The 16,937-nt window shown below is 32.2% G+C and overlaps 2 protein-coding genes across 8 annotated transcripts in view; both read right to left on the bottom strand.

The window, feature by feature from the left end:
- LOC134692655 (paramyosin-like) overlaps positions 1-5,418 on the bottom strand; it is a 64,714-nt gene extending 59,296 nt beyond the window's left edge. For 6 of the 7 annotated variants that reach the window (XM_063553117.1, XM_063553116.1, XM_063553115.1 and 3 more), the window contains exon 1: positions 5,218-5,412. In XM_063553117.1, the coding sequence (XP_063409187.1) occupies positions 5,218-5,247 (30 nt within the window). In that variant the 5' untranslated portion in view covers positions 5,248-5,412. Of the gene's footprint in view, positions 1-5,217 lie in introns of all 7 variants that reach the window. The other variant, XM_063553114.1, reaches the window with a different exon arrangement.
- A 2,422-nt stretch (positions 5,419-7,840) lies between these two features.
- Positions 7,841-16,937, bottom strand: part of LOC134692659 (uncharacterized) — a 30,222-nt gene continuing 21,125 nt past the window's right edge. The window contains exons 6-11 of the mRNA XM_063553124.1: positions 11,999-12,141; positions 11,285-11,312; positions 10,618-10,685; positions 9,579-9,735; positions 8,794-8,877; positions 7,841-8,083 (exon numbers count right to left, since the gene is read on the bottom strand). Coding sequence (XP_063409194.1) covers positions 7,892-8,083; positions 8,794-8,877; positions 9,579-9,735; positions 10,618-10,685; positions 11,285-11,312; positions 11,999-12,141 — 672 coding nt within the window. The 3' untranslated portion in view covers positions 7,841-7,891. The remainder of the gene's footprint in view (positions 8,084-8,793; positions 8,878-9,578; positions 9,736-10,617; positions 10,686-11,284; positions 11,313-11,998; positions 12,142-16,937) is intronic.

The following is a 16,937-nucleotide window of genomic DNA, read 5'->3' on the forward strand; positions in this document are numbered from 1 at the left end:
CTTAAATGTTCTAAGACAATTTTCAAATATTTAAATAGAATCCAAACATCTGAACCAAATTTTATCGAAATCTCAGACTGGGTGTCTGTTGTACTGAAATAAAGTCCTTATAATGGAAGGAAAACAAAACAATCAAGTTCAAACTGTTTAATACATGTCTATCTTATAACAAAAGACTGTGTTTATTGTTATTTTGGATTAAAGTGTGAACTTTATCGTCATTCAAATTGTTCATGATAATCGATGTGGTATATCCTTTTGACACCCAGTGTTTTAATTATATATAACTTGCCAACTTTCAACAATCTACTTTCACCCCCTAGTAATTCTAAGGTTACATAGTTCAAATTACTTTATAATGGTTTTCAATTAACAACAAATAACACACTTTTTTTTAATATGTCTTACATATTTAACTAAAAAAATGACAAATTAACTGTTCTTTGAATTCATGATCACTCACTACTGCCTAAAAAAAGCCATGTTTGCACTCATTGAATCGACCCTATTTCTAGTGTGTTAGTACATGTACCTGTAAGAATTTTGTCTTTTTTTAGAGAAAAAAAATCCTTTTTTTTTTAGTCACTGTTTCGGGAGTAAACCAGTCAAAAAAAATTTATACATGTGTATGTGTTTTATTGAGAGAGAAAAACAACTTTTCAGTCACCGTTTTGGGAGTAAACCGGTCAAAAACTGTTTTGAAAAATTAAATTCTTTGACACGTTACATTGATACATTTTCCGACACTTATCTGTTTTAAGCATATGCATCTTTGAGGAAATACAGGTATTTGTATTACATTTTTTGGCCTAACTTCATACTCAGAAAGCTGTAACATGTACATGATGTACCGTATATCAAAACATTCATAAACAAAAAAGGTAATTACAATGAATTACAGGGATTATTATCCAATCCTAAAATGGCTATTTCTTGCTGAATATTTATCAGAAGTAAAAAATCATAAATTAGAGCTGCACGTACATGATGTGAATCTTCCAATTGATTTTAAAACCTCTTAAAAGACATTCAATACGAAGGTTCACAAGGCATTAACTATGCTAAATTTTGACAATAATGATAAGAAAGATAATCTAAACTGGGATTATATTTAATGCATCAAAGCTAAAAACTCAAAGCCTAAAGAATCTCCTTGTATATATGTAATTAAAGTTTCAGTAGTCTGAATAATAAAAAGCTTTTCAAGTTTTGACCATACATTTTTTTACATGTACAAGTATGTGTGTCTTCCTTTGCATGCACTAACTGTAGTCTGCTAAAGCAACTACTCAACTATGTAGATACTCAAAAGCATGTGTTGCTCCTCTTTATACAGCTAGTGTCTACTTAAACCTGACATAAATGACTTGTAAATGTTTATCTCAATCATGTTACATGTAGAAACTTAATTAAGAAAACCCAGGATAAGAGCATTTTTGTAAAACTTTGTAAAAAATTTAAGGTACAATATGTGTCTGTAGACATACAAATGTAATAATAAAAGTCCCTATGAAGTCTGATTTCAATTGATGTCATGGTTTGTAAAAAGATTTTTTTAAACATCTATGATGAAAGCCTTAGCTAGGGTCTGATAAACATCATCTTTTAAAAAATAAAATTATTAAAAAAAAACAGAAAATACAAAATACAAAAAAAGTAGTGTATGGAAATGCTGACTCGTCAAAATTTTAGGTACACATATAACTTTAACATGTAATACTTATACTGGTAAAAACAGTAAAGAATTTTGACCTTAAATTCATTATATCTACACTTCTTTTCAAACTCAAATTAAATTACAGTGATTTCATACCACACAAGACAAATATTTAGAGATTAACTCTTTTGTCTGGTAACGATTACTCCAATTTTCAACAGTACCCCCATTTACAAAGGGATATATTGTCAAAGAAAGATTTAAAGCTATTATACCTAATTTTCATTCTTCGTCTTATCACTATACCTACCTAAGTCAACATTTACACTAAATTTAAAGGACTGGGGTTATATATATTGTTTATTTTCATAATCAACAATTTTAATTACCACACTTGAATATATATACATTTGTATATACAAAATCTGTGTGTAGATGTGAAATGAAGAATGCCTATTTTTCATCTCTATATTTCTATGCCAGGGTAAAATATATGGAATGTGCAAAATGTACATCTACCCATGTAATAGACATGATAGATATTGGTTCAGCCTAAACGATAGTAATATAAATATTTCAAAAGGTGTGTACACGTACAATGTATGTAATAAATACTATAAATGAATCATAACAGAAAGCTCATGTCTCATCATACTCCTCAACACTTATGACAAACTTTAAAGAATATAAAGACAGATTTCTTAAAACAACTTGTATCTTACAGACACAGAAGATACAAAATAAACCAACACAAGGAAAAAAGTCTCAATCTGCTCGATCCGGATATCTTATTATATACAATAACATGTTATATATACATACATTAGACCGTTGGTTTTCCCGTTTGAATGGTTTTACACTAGTAATTTTGGGGCCCTTTATAGCTTGTTGTTCTGTGTGAGCCAAGGCTCCATGTTGAAGGCCGTACTTTAACCTATAATGGTTTACTTTTTAAATTGTTATTTGGATGGAGAGTTGTCTCATTGGCACTCACACCACATCTTCCTATATCTATGTATAGATAATACTACCTAGTTTCAAAGTTATAAAACTTTCAAACTGTGCAGTGTGCACTGTAGGACATTAAATAATGTTAAGATACAAAATGAATGTGTATACATGTACGTACATGTATTATATTCAATGTGAATGATGGATTCATTAACATTAATAAAAGGTTTTGCTCTATAAAATAAGTTTTAGATCTAGTCTCTACTGACCCACATGTACATTGACATCTACAAATGTACTTGTGCTACTCAATTTGGAGCCTTTTTGTCACTTTTTTATTAAAATGTTTTAAACTCTACTGTAGTACCACGACTTATCATGATTATGAGTAACTTATTTTTACAATTATACATTTCCTACGTTCACATGTGTTAAGAAGTTACATGTAAAATTGGAATTTTAAAATGTATTTAGGGAAAAAAGTAGTTCTCAAAAGAGAAATAGCTAAATAGTGTCCTTTAAAAAGTGCTGTAACTTTAGAGGCCAGTAATTATACCTTGAATTACTAATACTTCCAGCTTATTAAACATTATTATGGTCAAATTAACGTGTTAATCACTCATTCAGGTCAAAAGCTCATTTGTAAAATACCTATTCTGTAAATCAACTGTGGCATGCTGCCCAAAGAAAACAAATAAAAGATTATGTTTATAAAATCTATGTAGGATAATTATGCCTTTATGCTTTTAAAATATTTTTAACTTAAGCTGTTGAATCATTGAATGCAAGTATCAATTTTCAGTTGACACAAAAATTCCTGAGAAAAGTATGGAAGTCAAAGTTTACAATGATAAAAAATATATATACAATGTACATATACAGTGATAAATAGGTCACCACTTTAATTTTCTTTACATGTGGGTCTGTGTATAACACAATAAATCAGCCATTAAGGGCTGGTTCAGGTATTTTGGGAAATTTTTTAATAACTTATGCAAAGATACATCAGAACTGAAGTTGACTGCTGTATTTAATATGTGCAAACATTTATAGCTTTAGATTGCAGTCCATCTTTTTCATTTATACATGTATCTGTGTATTAGCACATATATCAAGTTATTGAAAGTTACCATTCACCAATTATGGTAGTACAAATAGATGTATTAGTATACATATACATGTATTTACAATCTCCAAACTCTACAATGAAACTGGTTGGGTCTATTATTTTAATACATGAACATGTAGATAAGGAATATTTTTGTCATTTACAGAATTTTGTGCAGATGACGCTTTTCTATTAAATTTTTTAGTGGATGTTTATTTATGTATTTATCTGTATTTAAATTGGAATGAAATGATGTTTTAAAGAGAGAGGGTCACTTTTTTTTTGCCTGTAGATTAGAAGTATCCCTAATTGATTTTTTAAAAATATGGGTTTTTCCCAGATACAATGTACAAGGTCTTTTTTGATTTATTGATATGTGTTCTACAACTTATTGATATGTGTTCTACAACACTTTCAACACCATTGTGTGATGTTGTGGGGTCAGTTTTTATTGATGCTAGAAAAATTTACACTTCTAGTCAATTAACAATCCAGTCAAGCTCACCTCTCATGTGCAGAATTTATTTCACAACCTGACATGATTCTATTTCACAACCTGACAGTGTTGACAGGTTAAACTTAGTGATACAGTATACTCAGTGGTACCTACATGTACTTAATAGTGTTGACTGCTTAGACCACTCAGCCACTGGGATTTTTTTTTAAACCCAATTACTAGTATATGTATACTTAAAGGTATAATTATTCTTCATCGCTTTTGTCATTCATGTCATTCCTAAAAGTGATATACTGCCTACCAAATGAAATAAACCTTTTCCCTTTCAAATGTCAGAATGTAGTCATGTAGTCAATATGCACTATTGATTGTAATTGAGTTTTGTGGCACTTGCTAAATGTTTAACTTTCTTGCCCTATAATGTGTTTAATGTGGATTGTCTCTGCTTCTTTTTTGTTCTCAGTTAAACAGAAGTGTATGTAACCATTAACAAATTTACTGCATGTAAAAACGCCCATTATTATATCTCTTAAAATGTGGTTATGTTTACATAAATGACCATAGCACATCACATGATCTGTGATAGTGTGCACATAAAGCAATGCAAATATTGTGCTATCAGCAATGTAAATAGAAGAGGCTAGCTATAATTACAAGGTGTATTTATTAATACAGTATAAATTTGCTCATGTTTACAGTTTTAGCATGTTTTGAAGTGAATATACTTTAAGATATAAATAAAAATTTAAAATATCTTTTCTTTGAATTTGTGATGTAAATAGTAAACAGAAGCATGTTTGTGTGCAAGTTCATGCTTGTAAGGTAATCAATAGGTAATCACCTACTTAAAAATTATGGTGTACAGGTGCAAATAAAGTAAAGTTGCAGGTAAAAATAGCAAAGTGATACAAGGCAAGATGATTTACTTCGGACTATTCATTCCTGTCTTAACGGGGACATAAAGAAAAAAAAAGAAACTTTTAAAATCACACTATGCATCTCTTGAAGTGCAATGCGTAATGTTTACCAACAAGGAAAACTCACCAATAATCGTGGCGTTTCCGCAGTTGCCATGTTTTACGTCTCCGAAATTAATATATCCTTCAATTGTCACATTTTGTAAGTTTTTCTTTTACCCCAGAATGTATTCGAAACTTAAAAAGACATGCATAACTGATTAATAGTGTTTGTTTCAACTCGCTACATGTCGGTGGTCGCCATTTTCAAACAATCAGTGTGTGTCGGTATCAACAATATTCCTGCGCACTTCCGGTATAGATCACCTATTTTTATTTATTTATAAGGAACCAAATTTACTCTATTCCTCAAAAAATTTCAAGAAATTAATATAAAATGTCTTAATGCGTATATTTTGATTACTTATCTACTTTTATTTATTAATAACATACGCACATCACTGTACTACTTTTCATTGAGGAGGACATGATACTGGAAGTGCCCGTAGCAGACGAATTATCTTTGAGCTAGATAAACCCTCCCCCTTTTTGTTGAATAACCGGCTAATATGATTGATGTGGGATCTGAATAAGATTACCCGAAACAAGAAAAAACGGTAAAATTCGCTAGAAAAGGGTTTAAAAATAATGAAAAGAGATGAATTCTTAAAATTGGAAATATTGGTTAAAATACTTGTAAAAGTAAAATCCCAAAAATACCGTGAACTTAGAGGAAAATCAATTCGGAAAGTCCATAAACACATGGCAAAAATAACAAAACGCACCAAAAACGAATGGACAAGAACTGTCATATTCCTGACTTGAAAGAATAGAGAATAAAACTGAGTGACAATGTATACCTCAGTCCTGGTATCAAATTTTTGGCGTTATTATATTTAGCATTTATCGTCGTTCAGTAAAAAGGTATAATAAAAACACCAAGGCAAATTCAAACAGGGAATATCCATAAAAACTAACAAAGTCAAACGCTACAAATCAAAGGAACAAGTTAAAAACAACTGCCATATTCCTAATTTGGTACAGACATTTTCCGAGGAAATAGTTGCGGGTTAAATCTTGTTTTATAGATAGTTAAACTTCCCATTTGTATGACAAGACGTAATAAACTAGTTTTAGCGTAGGTCTAAATCCAAGCAGAATTGTGTTAGAATGAAGCAATCAAGGACCCGCATCAGAACCATATATTTATTGAATAATTACTTAAATATTTTGAATCACTCTAGCTATAGAAATATCACGATGGACATATTGATGGACCATAAACCATTTGTGTGTAATGAAGGAAGTCACGGATTTTTTCCAGTTCATGATAACTCTTGTTCAGATCCTAAAAGTTAACATTGAAGAAAATCAAAGTGTCGTCCTCTAATGTTCGCTGCTGTAACTTCGGGCCAAAACTGAAAACTGAAAAGGAGAAAAAATAACTGAAAGAATCAGGATCACCTTTAAAATGTTTTTATTCATATTCGCCAATACGTTTTAGTATTATCTTTGTCTTGTAACTGCATACAGGTTGTATGGATCAACTTGAAGTATGCTCTCAACTTATGAATAAAAACACTAAAGAATGGGCTAATCACGTCCACGAATCCCATCAAAATTCGTGTCTCATACTGAAGGGTAAGCATATCCTACTCCACATGTGGCACCCATTTTGTCCTATGTGTGTAAGGACAGACTCTTAGAAAGGCATAAATTGGTAGATCACATTCGGAATAAAGAGGACGAGATAATGTTAACATATATGCTCTCAGCTTATGAATAAAAACGCTGAAGACTGAGCTAAGTTAAACACGAACCCCATCAAAATTCGGGTTTGTTACGGAAGGGTAAGCATATCCTGCTCCACATGTGGCACCCATTGTGTCCTTCATGTGTAAGGACAGACTCTTGGAAAGGCATAATTTGATAATCACATTCGGAATAAAGAGGACAAGATAATTCGACCATATCAGTCATCAGCTGTTTAAAGGTATTCCATAACGGTCAACTAACTCGTAATGGTGTCTGTAAACTGTTCGAAGGGATACCACTTAGATCTCTTGGTTAAATAGCTTCCTCGTAAGCAGCCACCCTATACTAAAGAACTCATGATTGATTGGAAATACAATCTCAGGAATAACGTATCAACTGGGAGATATGTACTCCGTATACAGGCGCTGCTGGAGTGTTGAGTGGTCGTCGAAATTAATCTGTATATTTTCTGTATTTCAATGATATTTTGGGCATATTATATAATTACGATAGTATTTGTTTATATAAATGCCTTCAAGCTTGGCCCGTTATAGTCTATGTAATTGGCTGATATCCCCATGTATTTTTTTTATTAAATGTATCAGTCTTCAATCAATCCAGGGTTAGTAGGAAAATGATACTTAAACCGGCGCTAACCCCCTATTTAAAGAAGTGTTTTGTATGGTGTGTCTCGACCCCTTCCGAATTCTCTTGTTAATGCAATTGGAGGAGGCAAGTTTTCAAAATGTAAAACAGAACTTGCAATTACTTTCCAAAGAGCGAACTCTCATGTGGCAATACGTCTACCGCTACCCAAGATCCCAATTTAATTTATTTATTTTATGTCGTTCAACCACAATGCAAATCTATGTATTCGTAAAATATTTGACACTGGAGTTAAGCAACACCAATCAATCAAGCACAAGTATTTGAAATAACTTTTTTTACTCCAAATATATATAAGCCTTAATATTAACACAAATTCACATGATTTATTTTTCATACATTTAATTTGAAACTGTTTTGTGACAAGTATTATTATTATCCGTGTAATCATCCACGTCAGACTGACTGTCAATATCACAACTTTTTTTAAACCATTCCACCACTTTATAATATCCATTATAAGGAGACACTTTGTTAATATCCATTTTTGAAAACTGTCGCTTTTTTGTGTCTGATGACCACTCAAAGTCCCACTGAAAACAGAAGTAAGATGATTTCTTTAAGAAAAATATCCGTGTTTTTAATTCTTTCTTGTATTGTGCATATTATTATACGGTTGATAGATGATAATTTTTATATATTTTTCCATTTATGCCGTTTTTTTATGGATAAAAAAAACCAAAAAATCTGTAATGTGCTATCTATATCTGAAACCTACACAACTTTGCATGTACCTAAAGAAATATGTACATATATATTTGTCAGATTCGTTTTTTGCCATGCCTTTGACAGTTTCTCGACTTATGTATTTTTAATATTTCTTTGGTATTTTCCGATTATCCTCATACGTATATTAGTCCGTGACGGATTTACAAGGACCTGTCATATGTTTGCGGCATTTCAAATCTCAACATTGATTATTCATTTATTCCGTGAACCTGTTTTTATCTTCTCGGTTTTTGTCAATGAAGAAAAACAAAACCGATTCCTATCATTTTAACCTTTAAGCCATGATAAATCCAGACATAGTAATATATAATATAAATCTTTGTTTCTTCATAAAATAACAACTTGTTTGTCTGCTCTTTGGTCGGTTTGTTGTCCCTTCGACATATTCTCAATTTCCATTCTCATTTTTTGTCGAGAAAACAACCTATTATTACAAAATTAATATATTTGAAACGGGAATTGTCAAGATACCGTAAGTTTTCGTCTGCTTTAAATTCACACTGTTCATTATTACCTCTAGTTCTGGACTCTCGGAAGACGCCGATTCCATATTTGTATCTTTATTTAATGCTGGGTTGATACCTTTGTCATGAAAAGCCTAAAACAACATTTAATTTGAATCATAATTTATTCATATACATTTATATCTTAAATCATGAATATAACTAACAATGGTAACAAGTGTTTCAAATGCGATTGAGTAGATATTGAGTTTAATTTGTAGTTTTGCATTTAACAATGCAGTGTTTACTTTTTTAACCTTTGTGCAAAATTGTGTACATGAACATATACCCAACAAGGAGATACACTATGAGTCTTTGGTATAGGAACATGTGGTCTGTACATGTAGATAACTGAATATGAAATTGATGCTTTGAAAGAGGGAAAATAATTATAAAATGATTAGAAAAGCTATCACTACTTCCACCATTCGAATAATTTATAGACAATTTTTTTTATTTAGTATCATCATAGAGAAAATAAACTAATGATTACAAGAAGATACAAAATTTGTGCATGCCATTTAAAAATGATAATTTGGAGAGAAATCTTTTAAAGGACCTCGCTAGTTCATTTGTCAACGAACATTTGTTACATTTGACATAAGTTGCCATATAAAATTTGTTATAAACACTGCCATTATACCAGTTCTTATTAGAAAAATTATTCTATACCCTTAATTTATTCCGCAATGAACAAACACAAATGGGAATAATAAAACAGAATTTTTCTTATCAGGACTTGGATCTGATATTATTTCATGACAGTTTGAGTTATCTCCCATATAACAGAACATACTTTTTCTGAAACTCCTTTTTCATAAAGTGTTATTTCTTTGTCAAACAATGGTGAATCTCTGCAGATCATTTGTTTGACACTGGTCTGAAGATCACATGTTCCACAGATAACAGTACTACTATCATCTGACCAATCAGATTCGTCAGATTTCCTGTTCCTGAATAAGACAAGCGATGTTCTCTTAATTGGTAACAATGAACAAACTTCTGTAGGTACGTAATGTAAACGAGAAAAAAATTGTTACATAGAACATTCTTATACGGCAAGGTATCGTTTTTTAATTACATTTTGATTGCTTATTTGTTTTTTGACACAAGTTCTACAGCTTCTGCTTTACCGCCTATCTGTCAGAGCAGACGACAACACTTCTAGTTTTTGTTAGGGTTCGTGTTCCTCTTTAGTTTGTATAGAGTGGTTTGCAGATTGTTGTTTTTCTCTTCATCTATTGACGTACTCTCGGCCACAACTTTTTTTTATCCTGCCTTCGGTATAAGTTCCGCCTCTCTTTCACGTAACATATTATTTTTGAATAGTGCATCCGTTTAGGAATCTGCTTTGTCGTTTGTTTATGTAATTTATACGTGTTTCTCATTTTTTGTTATATAGATTATACCGTTGGTTTTCCCGTTTGAATGGTTTTACTTTGCACTAGTAATTTTGGGACCCTTTATAGCTTGTTGTTCGGTGTGAGCCAAGGCTCTGTGTTGAAAGCCGTACATTGGCCTATAATGGTTTACTTTTTTTTTTATTGTTATTTGGATGGAGAGTTGTCTCATCGCCACTCACACCACATCTTCCTATATCTATGTAAATAATAGGTTCAATTGCGAGAAAATACAAATTATGTCTTGCCCCTTTTGTGTATTGGAGACCATCGAAAGTATGTTTTATGTACATTTTCGTAACTATACATCAACATGTCTAAGCTGAATGGAGATTTAATGATCGGAAATCGATTTCACGAAATTCACAATTGCAGAGAATCATTAGACTATGAAACATTTTACTTATACTTGCACTGATCTCAGCTATAACTTACTCTTTTAACAAAGTCACGTTGTCATCTGTTTGTTTTTGACCGCTAGAACAACTTCTTTGAAATATGATCTGTTTTTTTATATTAAGTAAAATTGATGTGCGACAGATTGACATTTATATATTATTCCATTTAGTTGAAAAATACATCGGTTTTGTTACGGACCTATGTAGATAGTTGAAATTGAGTAACCTGTTTGCATTGTTCTCCAAGCATGCGAGCTGCATTACACCATGGAATCATTATCCATCTCTATTACCGCTCTATAGGTATAACTAACACATCTAAACAAAATGTTTCTAAAGCAGACGACAAATAACTACAGAAATAAGTGACAATGACAACTGGAACATAGATTTGAAGTTTTGTCAGTCACAGGAGTGTCAAGAAACAGAAAACCCTGATAAGATTTAAAGCAGATCTTCAAGCAATTAGCATCTCCTATTTAAAATTCCTTTCGAGTATACATTTTTTTTTTAATATCAAATTGATATTTTATAAGGTGTTTTTTTGTGAGATATTGCTGAAAAAACTATGAAGTACATTTAAAAGAAAATCATCATACTATGAAAATATGAAGTAAATATTTGCTACCATATTTGTAATTGTTGTTTAAGTACTGACAGCTAGGAAACATTGGTAAATGTAATGATATTGGTACAAAGGATACGCCAACGTGAATTCCAATTAAACCCAGTCTGAAAGAAAAGAGTAAGTTTACAATAAAATCATAAGTTAACAAAACCTATTAAAGCGAGCGTGCACAAGCAAATTGTAGACATATAGTAAGTTAACAAAATTTTACAATTTCGTTAATTTTAAAAAGTTGTAAATAATTTTTATAACGCATCGACACATATTTTTGTCATATACAATTTAAAGATGCATGTTTAAATGACAAGTCTATTATCTATAATTGCATTTTCTTTGAATCTTTAGACAGCAAATGAAAACTACGACTTGAAAGACACTAGTTTATGTGTTACATATTTGTTTTTCGTTCATTTTTTTTACATAAATAAGTTCTGTTTTCTCGTTTGGATTGTTTTACATTGCCTTATCTGGACCTTTTAAAGCTGACTATGCGGTATGGACTTTGTTCATTGTTGAAGGCCGTACGGTGACCTATAGTTGTTAATGTTTGTGTCATTTTGGTCTTTTGTGGATAGTTGTCTCATTGGCAATCATACCACATCTTCTTTTTTATATTATATTTTTTTATAAAACGTAAGTAAAATATAATTTATCATTTCTATTTGTTTCAAAATAGAATTCACCTCGCTGTACCTCGGATAATGCATAGAAAAAACTTTTTTTTCAAAATAAGGAATGAAAGGTTGACATAAGTAATTTTGTTTTTATTTGTATCAAGACTTGTTCTAACCTCGCCAGCGTCCATGGTAATGTCTTTATTATGTATACAACTGTAGACATCTGTATGTATACCCCTATCAGATAGGTTGTGTCCCCTGTTATAGCTGTTAAATACATACATGTATGCACCCCTCTATGCCTGGTCTGTCGATACTGTAAACATAAGGAATATCTGTATTAAACTTTCCAGGAATACAATGTATTTAGTTTCAAAACATTAATCTCTTGCACTTGTAAGTATTTTAGCGTACAAATGCGACAGTAAAATATATAGTATCCCATTTGAATGGTTTTACACTAGTAATTTTGGGGCCCTTTATATCTTGTTGTTCGGTGTGAGCCAAGGCTCTGTGTTGAAGGCCGTACATTGACCTATAATGGTTTACCTTTTTTTTAAATTGTTATTTGGATGGATAGTTGTCTCATTGGCACTCACACCACATCTTCCTATATCTATCCAAATATATTCTTTCAAAATCAGTAAAAGCACAATTAATACAAGCGCGCACTACGTTTTTGATATGATTGGCGATACTCTGGCAATTAAAAATAATGAAAATGTATATGTTGTACGTGTTGCAGTTCCAATTGTTTACGGATTTGCTGATGACATGGTACCATCAGCCCCAACAAATTTAAAGAAACGTCAAACGTCAGCGCAAAATCGAACTATTACCCTGAGTGGTATCTTTTGATTATTCTTGTCAAATTTTATTAAAGTCTGGAAATATACTTATCTCGACTAATGTCGAACTTAATTTCGAACAGACAAAGCGTAAACAACACCAACAATACACAAGTATACACTTTTATAAAAGAGGGGCGAAAATTTTCAGGGGGACATTCAAACTCGTAGATCGAAAATATACTGATAACGCCATGGTCAAAAAAGAAAAAGACAAACAGACAAATAATAGTACAAATGACACAACATAGAAAAACTAAGGACTAAGCATCACGAACCCAACCGGGCAAAACCTAGGGGGTCTCTGGTGCTCAGGAAGGGTAAGCATATCCTGCTCCGCATGTGGCTCACATCGTCTTGCTCATGTTATTACACACCCGGTAAGTACCGATTATCAGGTTATCTACGCTCACTCGACAAAAAGCTTCATATTATGTCTCGCAGCTGATATATAGTCTTATTCGGTTTGTAAAATACGATAGAGAATGCTCTTAATTATGCCTGAGGAAGATTTTTTCCAGGTTTCCTGAAATCCCAAGAAGGTTTGGAAGAGGTTATTGAAAAACAGCAGAAGATGTCACAGTTTCTTTCATGATGGGTTCAACATGTTGAACAGAATCTGCTTACCCTTCAAGGGCACCAGATATCGCTCCTACTTTTGTGTGCGGTAAGTGTATTTGGGTTTTTTTCTTTCTATTTTGTGTTTATTTTTTTGTTGTTATATTTTTGTCAATGATTTGATCCTTTTATACTTTTCCCCTTGTGTTGTCAGTTTATTTCCAACTTATGAGTTTGGATGTCCTTTTGGTTTCTTTAAAAAAATCTTTAACTGCGATAGCTATATTCTGAATGGGTTTTAGAATAGAAAATAATGAGCTTTTACTGCAAAAAAATGGGAAAATATAAAGAACGGAGAATCATGGGGTGCTAAAATTGAAAAAATCTGAATAATGGGGAAGATAAATAGAAAGAATTCTGAGTAATGGGGTGCATAAATAGAAAGTATTCAATATAATCAATACTTATTAAGAAAAGAGAAACATGGTTAGAAATTGAAGGGCCCACATTCCAGACCCTCCTTCCTTCAGTTGACGAACGTTTATGATTCATAATAATTAATAAAAAATTGTGTTATTATTAATTTTTATTACATGATTCAGTAATTAACAAAAAGCAATTTCCAGTGTCAGAGCAAACGGTACACCTCGTAAATAATTCTGCAAATTCGTTTTTTTTTTCTTTTTTTTTTCTTCTAAAATTTCACTCATTTAGTTCGAGACAAAACATATGATAATATTATACATTGAACTTTTAAGTCAATTCTTTTAAGTATAAATGATCGTTTATAGTCAGAATCGTGGTTTAAGAGTTAAATGATATTTAATATCATGTTAGGTAATTCACCGATTAATTTAATGAACGATCTACATGTATAACGAATTTCAATTTCCTAGAATGCAAATAACGCTTCTAATTTTGGTTACGTCGTGTTTAAAATACAAAAGAGAGGTATATATGTAGATATTGACAAAGCAAGTCAATTAGTGGGAGTTGACATGTTTTAAAAAGTTCTATCTAATAATATAATTGAAAAATTCCGCAGTTCAAACTAGACTATGCACACGATTAACAGTTTTTTAAACTCAAAATATACTGAAAACCTTAAATTCTCATTAACAATAATAATATAACCGTTTGTATTTCCATGCATTTTTTTTAATGTTGTTACCGAGAGCACGTGCAGCCTGATTTGTTGCTCGGTCTATCAGATTGTGAAATAATAGAAATTCTATGTAATGTAATAATTCCAAAACTATGATTTGAAAACAGTATTTTCAGTGGCGGATCCAGGAGAGAGGTGTTTCAGGGTTAAACCCCTATCTACAATCAATGTTGAATTGGGACATATGGTTTGAAACCCTTTTTGAAAATGTCGTGATCCGCCCTCGACTTTTTTTGTAGTTTGTTATATATTTAGATATATATGTTTTATATATGTGTGATTCAGTTTTATATGTTTTACGGAATTGTACAAGTGATGTCCGGAAACGCCTTTTTGTTTTACGCTCTCTTTTATTAAATGTCGTCAACGTAAGACGTGTTTTTATTGCTTGAGCTAGTCCCAACCCAAAATCTATAATTACAACGAGGCGATATCGTTACATGGTGGAGTGACCCTAAAAAGATTATTAGGAGACAATTTAATGAGAATATTTGCTGTTTTTAAAAGACATTCATCGAAAGAGACTAGTTTGTCAAAATTTCGTTTCTGTTGTGACTTTAGGTATTTAAATTCCATGACTCAACACTTTTCTTATTCAATTCCTGATTTACAAGATCTCACTGAATCGTTTTCTACAAAAACACCGAATTTTCTAACTTCAATAGACTTATCATCTGGATTTTTTCAGTTACCGATTTCAAAAGATAGTCAACGTTACACAGCCTTTAATACCTGTTTTGGTACTTTCAAATTTTTAAGATTACCGATGGGACTGAGCTCATCCCCAGCATCTTTTCAACTGTTGATGGATAAAGTACTTAAAGGATTAACTTTTAAATCATGTTTGTGCTATCTTGATGATATCCTTATTGCATCCGAAACATTCGATCAGCATATTGAAGATTTACGGAACGTTTTTCAGAGACTTTCGAATGCTGGTTTAAAGCTGGGACCCAAAAAGTGTACCTTTGCTCAGAACTCTTGTATATACTTAGGTCATAAAATTTCAAATAAAGGAATTGAGCCGCCACCGGACCGTGTTCAGGCCATCGTTGATTATCCTATACCAAAAAATGTGAAAGAGTTGCGCCGCCTTGTTGGTTTATTTAATTGGTTTCGGAAATACATAAAAAATTTCAGTGCTGAAATGGAACCTCTGACGAGACTTTTAAAGAAATATGAACGTTTTAGCTGGACCGATGAACAACAGCGTGCATTTCAGAATGTTAAATCACTTCTGCTAGATTCTCCTATTCTGGCCTTTCCAAACTTCAATTTACCATTTAGACTTGCTGTAGACTCTTGTTGTAAGGGGATTGGTTACGTGCTATATCAGAAAATGAGCGAAACTGATGAAATTCGTGTTATACGATTCGGATCTAAGGCACTTAGTAAATGGCAGAAATCATATGGCCCAACAAAGCTAGAATTACTTGGCATGGTTACCGCCGTTTTAGAATGTTCATCATACCTACGAACAAAGCCTTTTGTTATAGAATGCGACCACCAAGCATTGAAACCGCTATTTGGCAACCAACTGAAAGGCGCCATTTATGAGCGATGGATTGCTATTTTGCAGCAATATAATTTCGAAATTCAATACAAACCTGCGAGGGAAATGCAAGTTCCGGATGCTTTGTCACGATGCACGCAAGAGACTAGTAACGCCTTCGAAAGTCCAGACGAGCAAGATCCGTACTTCCCATATGAACCGGAAAATACAGGTCAAATAATTGTTCCAGGAGGTATTCAATTGACCACTTTATTACATGACTCGGATACTAGCGACAGTAAAAATTTACAATTGAACAATATTGCTATGTCTGTGACAGTTCCGATGTACACCGTCGATAATAGTGTTTCACGCAAAAATGTATTATTACCGCCACAAAATGAATATGATGCCGACACTGAAGACATTGATCAACAGTTTGCACGTGTAGCGAAGAAACGTAAACCGCGAAAAACGATACAACTTTACCCACGAAAGAAATATAACGTAGTGCAAAAATCAGAACCTTTGAATAAACTGACAGATTGTGACTCAAAGCATACTCAAATATCGATTTCTGATCAGTTGAACCAGTTTGAAAAAGTTTATCAACAAATCACTCAGTCGACTAAACCAAAATCGAATCAAATATTTGATCAAAGTACTGATAGTGCTACTTCTCAATGTGATGCAACATTTTTCAATCAAAGCACTGAAAGTTCTCAAAATGAAAAGTCAGACAAAATATTTAATCAAAGCACTGCAAGTGATAATGTACAGGATTTAGACAAAATATTTGAGCAAACGACTGACGTTAATGAAACGCAGGTTACTTATATTAGTGAAAATGAAATCACGAACAATTATACCAACAAACGAGACTCTGATACTGGTATTGATAGTGATCCAAATGTAAATATTTTGAAATCGATTGACATTTTTAGGGAAAAGGGATTTAGTATAGAGTCGATACATGAATTGCAGCGCAATGACACAAACTGCAGACCGTTAATTCAGTATCTTGAAAGAAACGAACTATCAAAGCTGCA

This window comes from Mytilus trossulus, chromosome 12 (genome assembly GCF_036588685.1).
Source record: "Mytilus trossulus isolate FHL-02 chromosome 12, PNRI_Mtr1.1.1.hap1, whole genome shotgun sequence".
Classification (NCBI taxonomy): Eukaryota; Metazoa; Mollusca; class Bivalvia; order Mytilida; family Mytilidae; genus Mytilus; species Mytilus trossulus.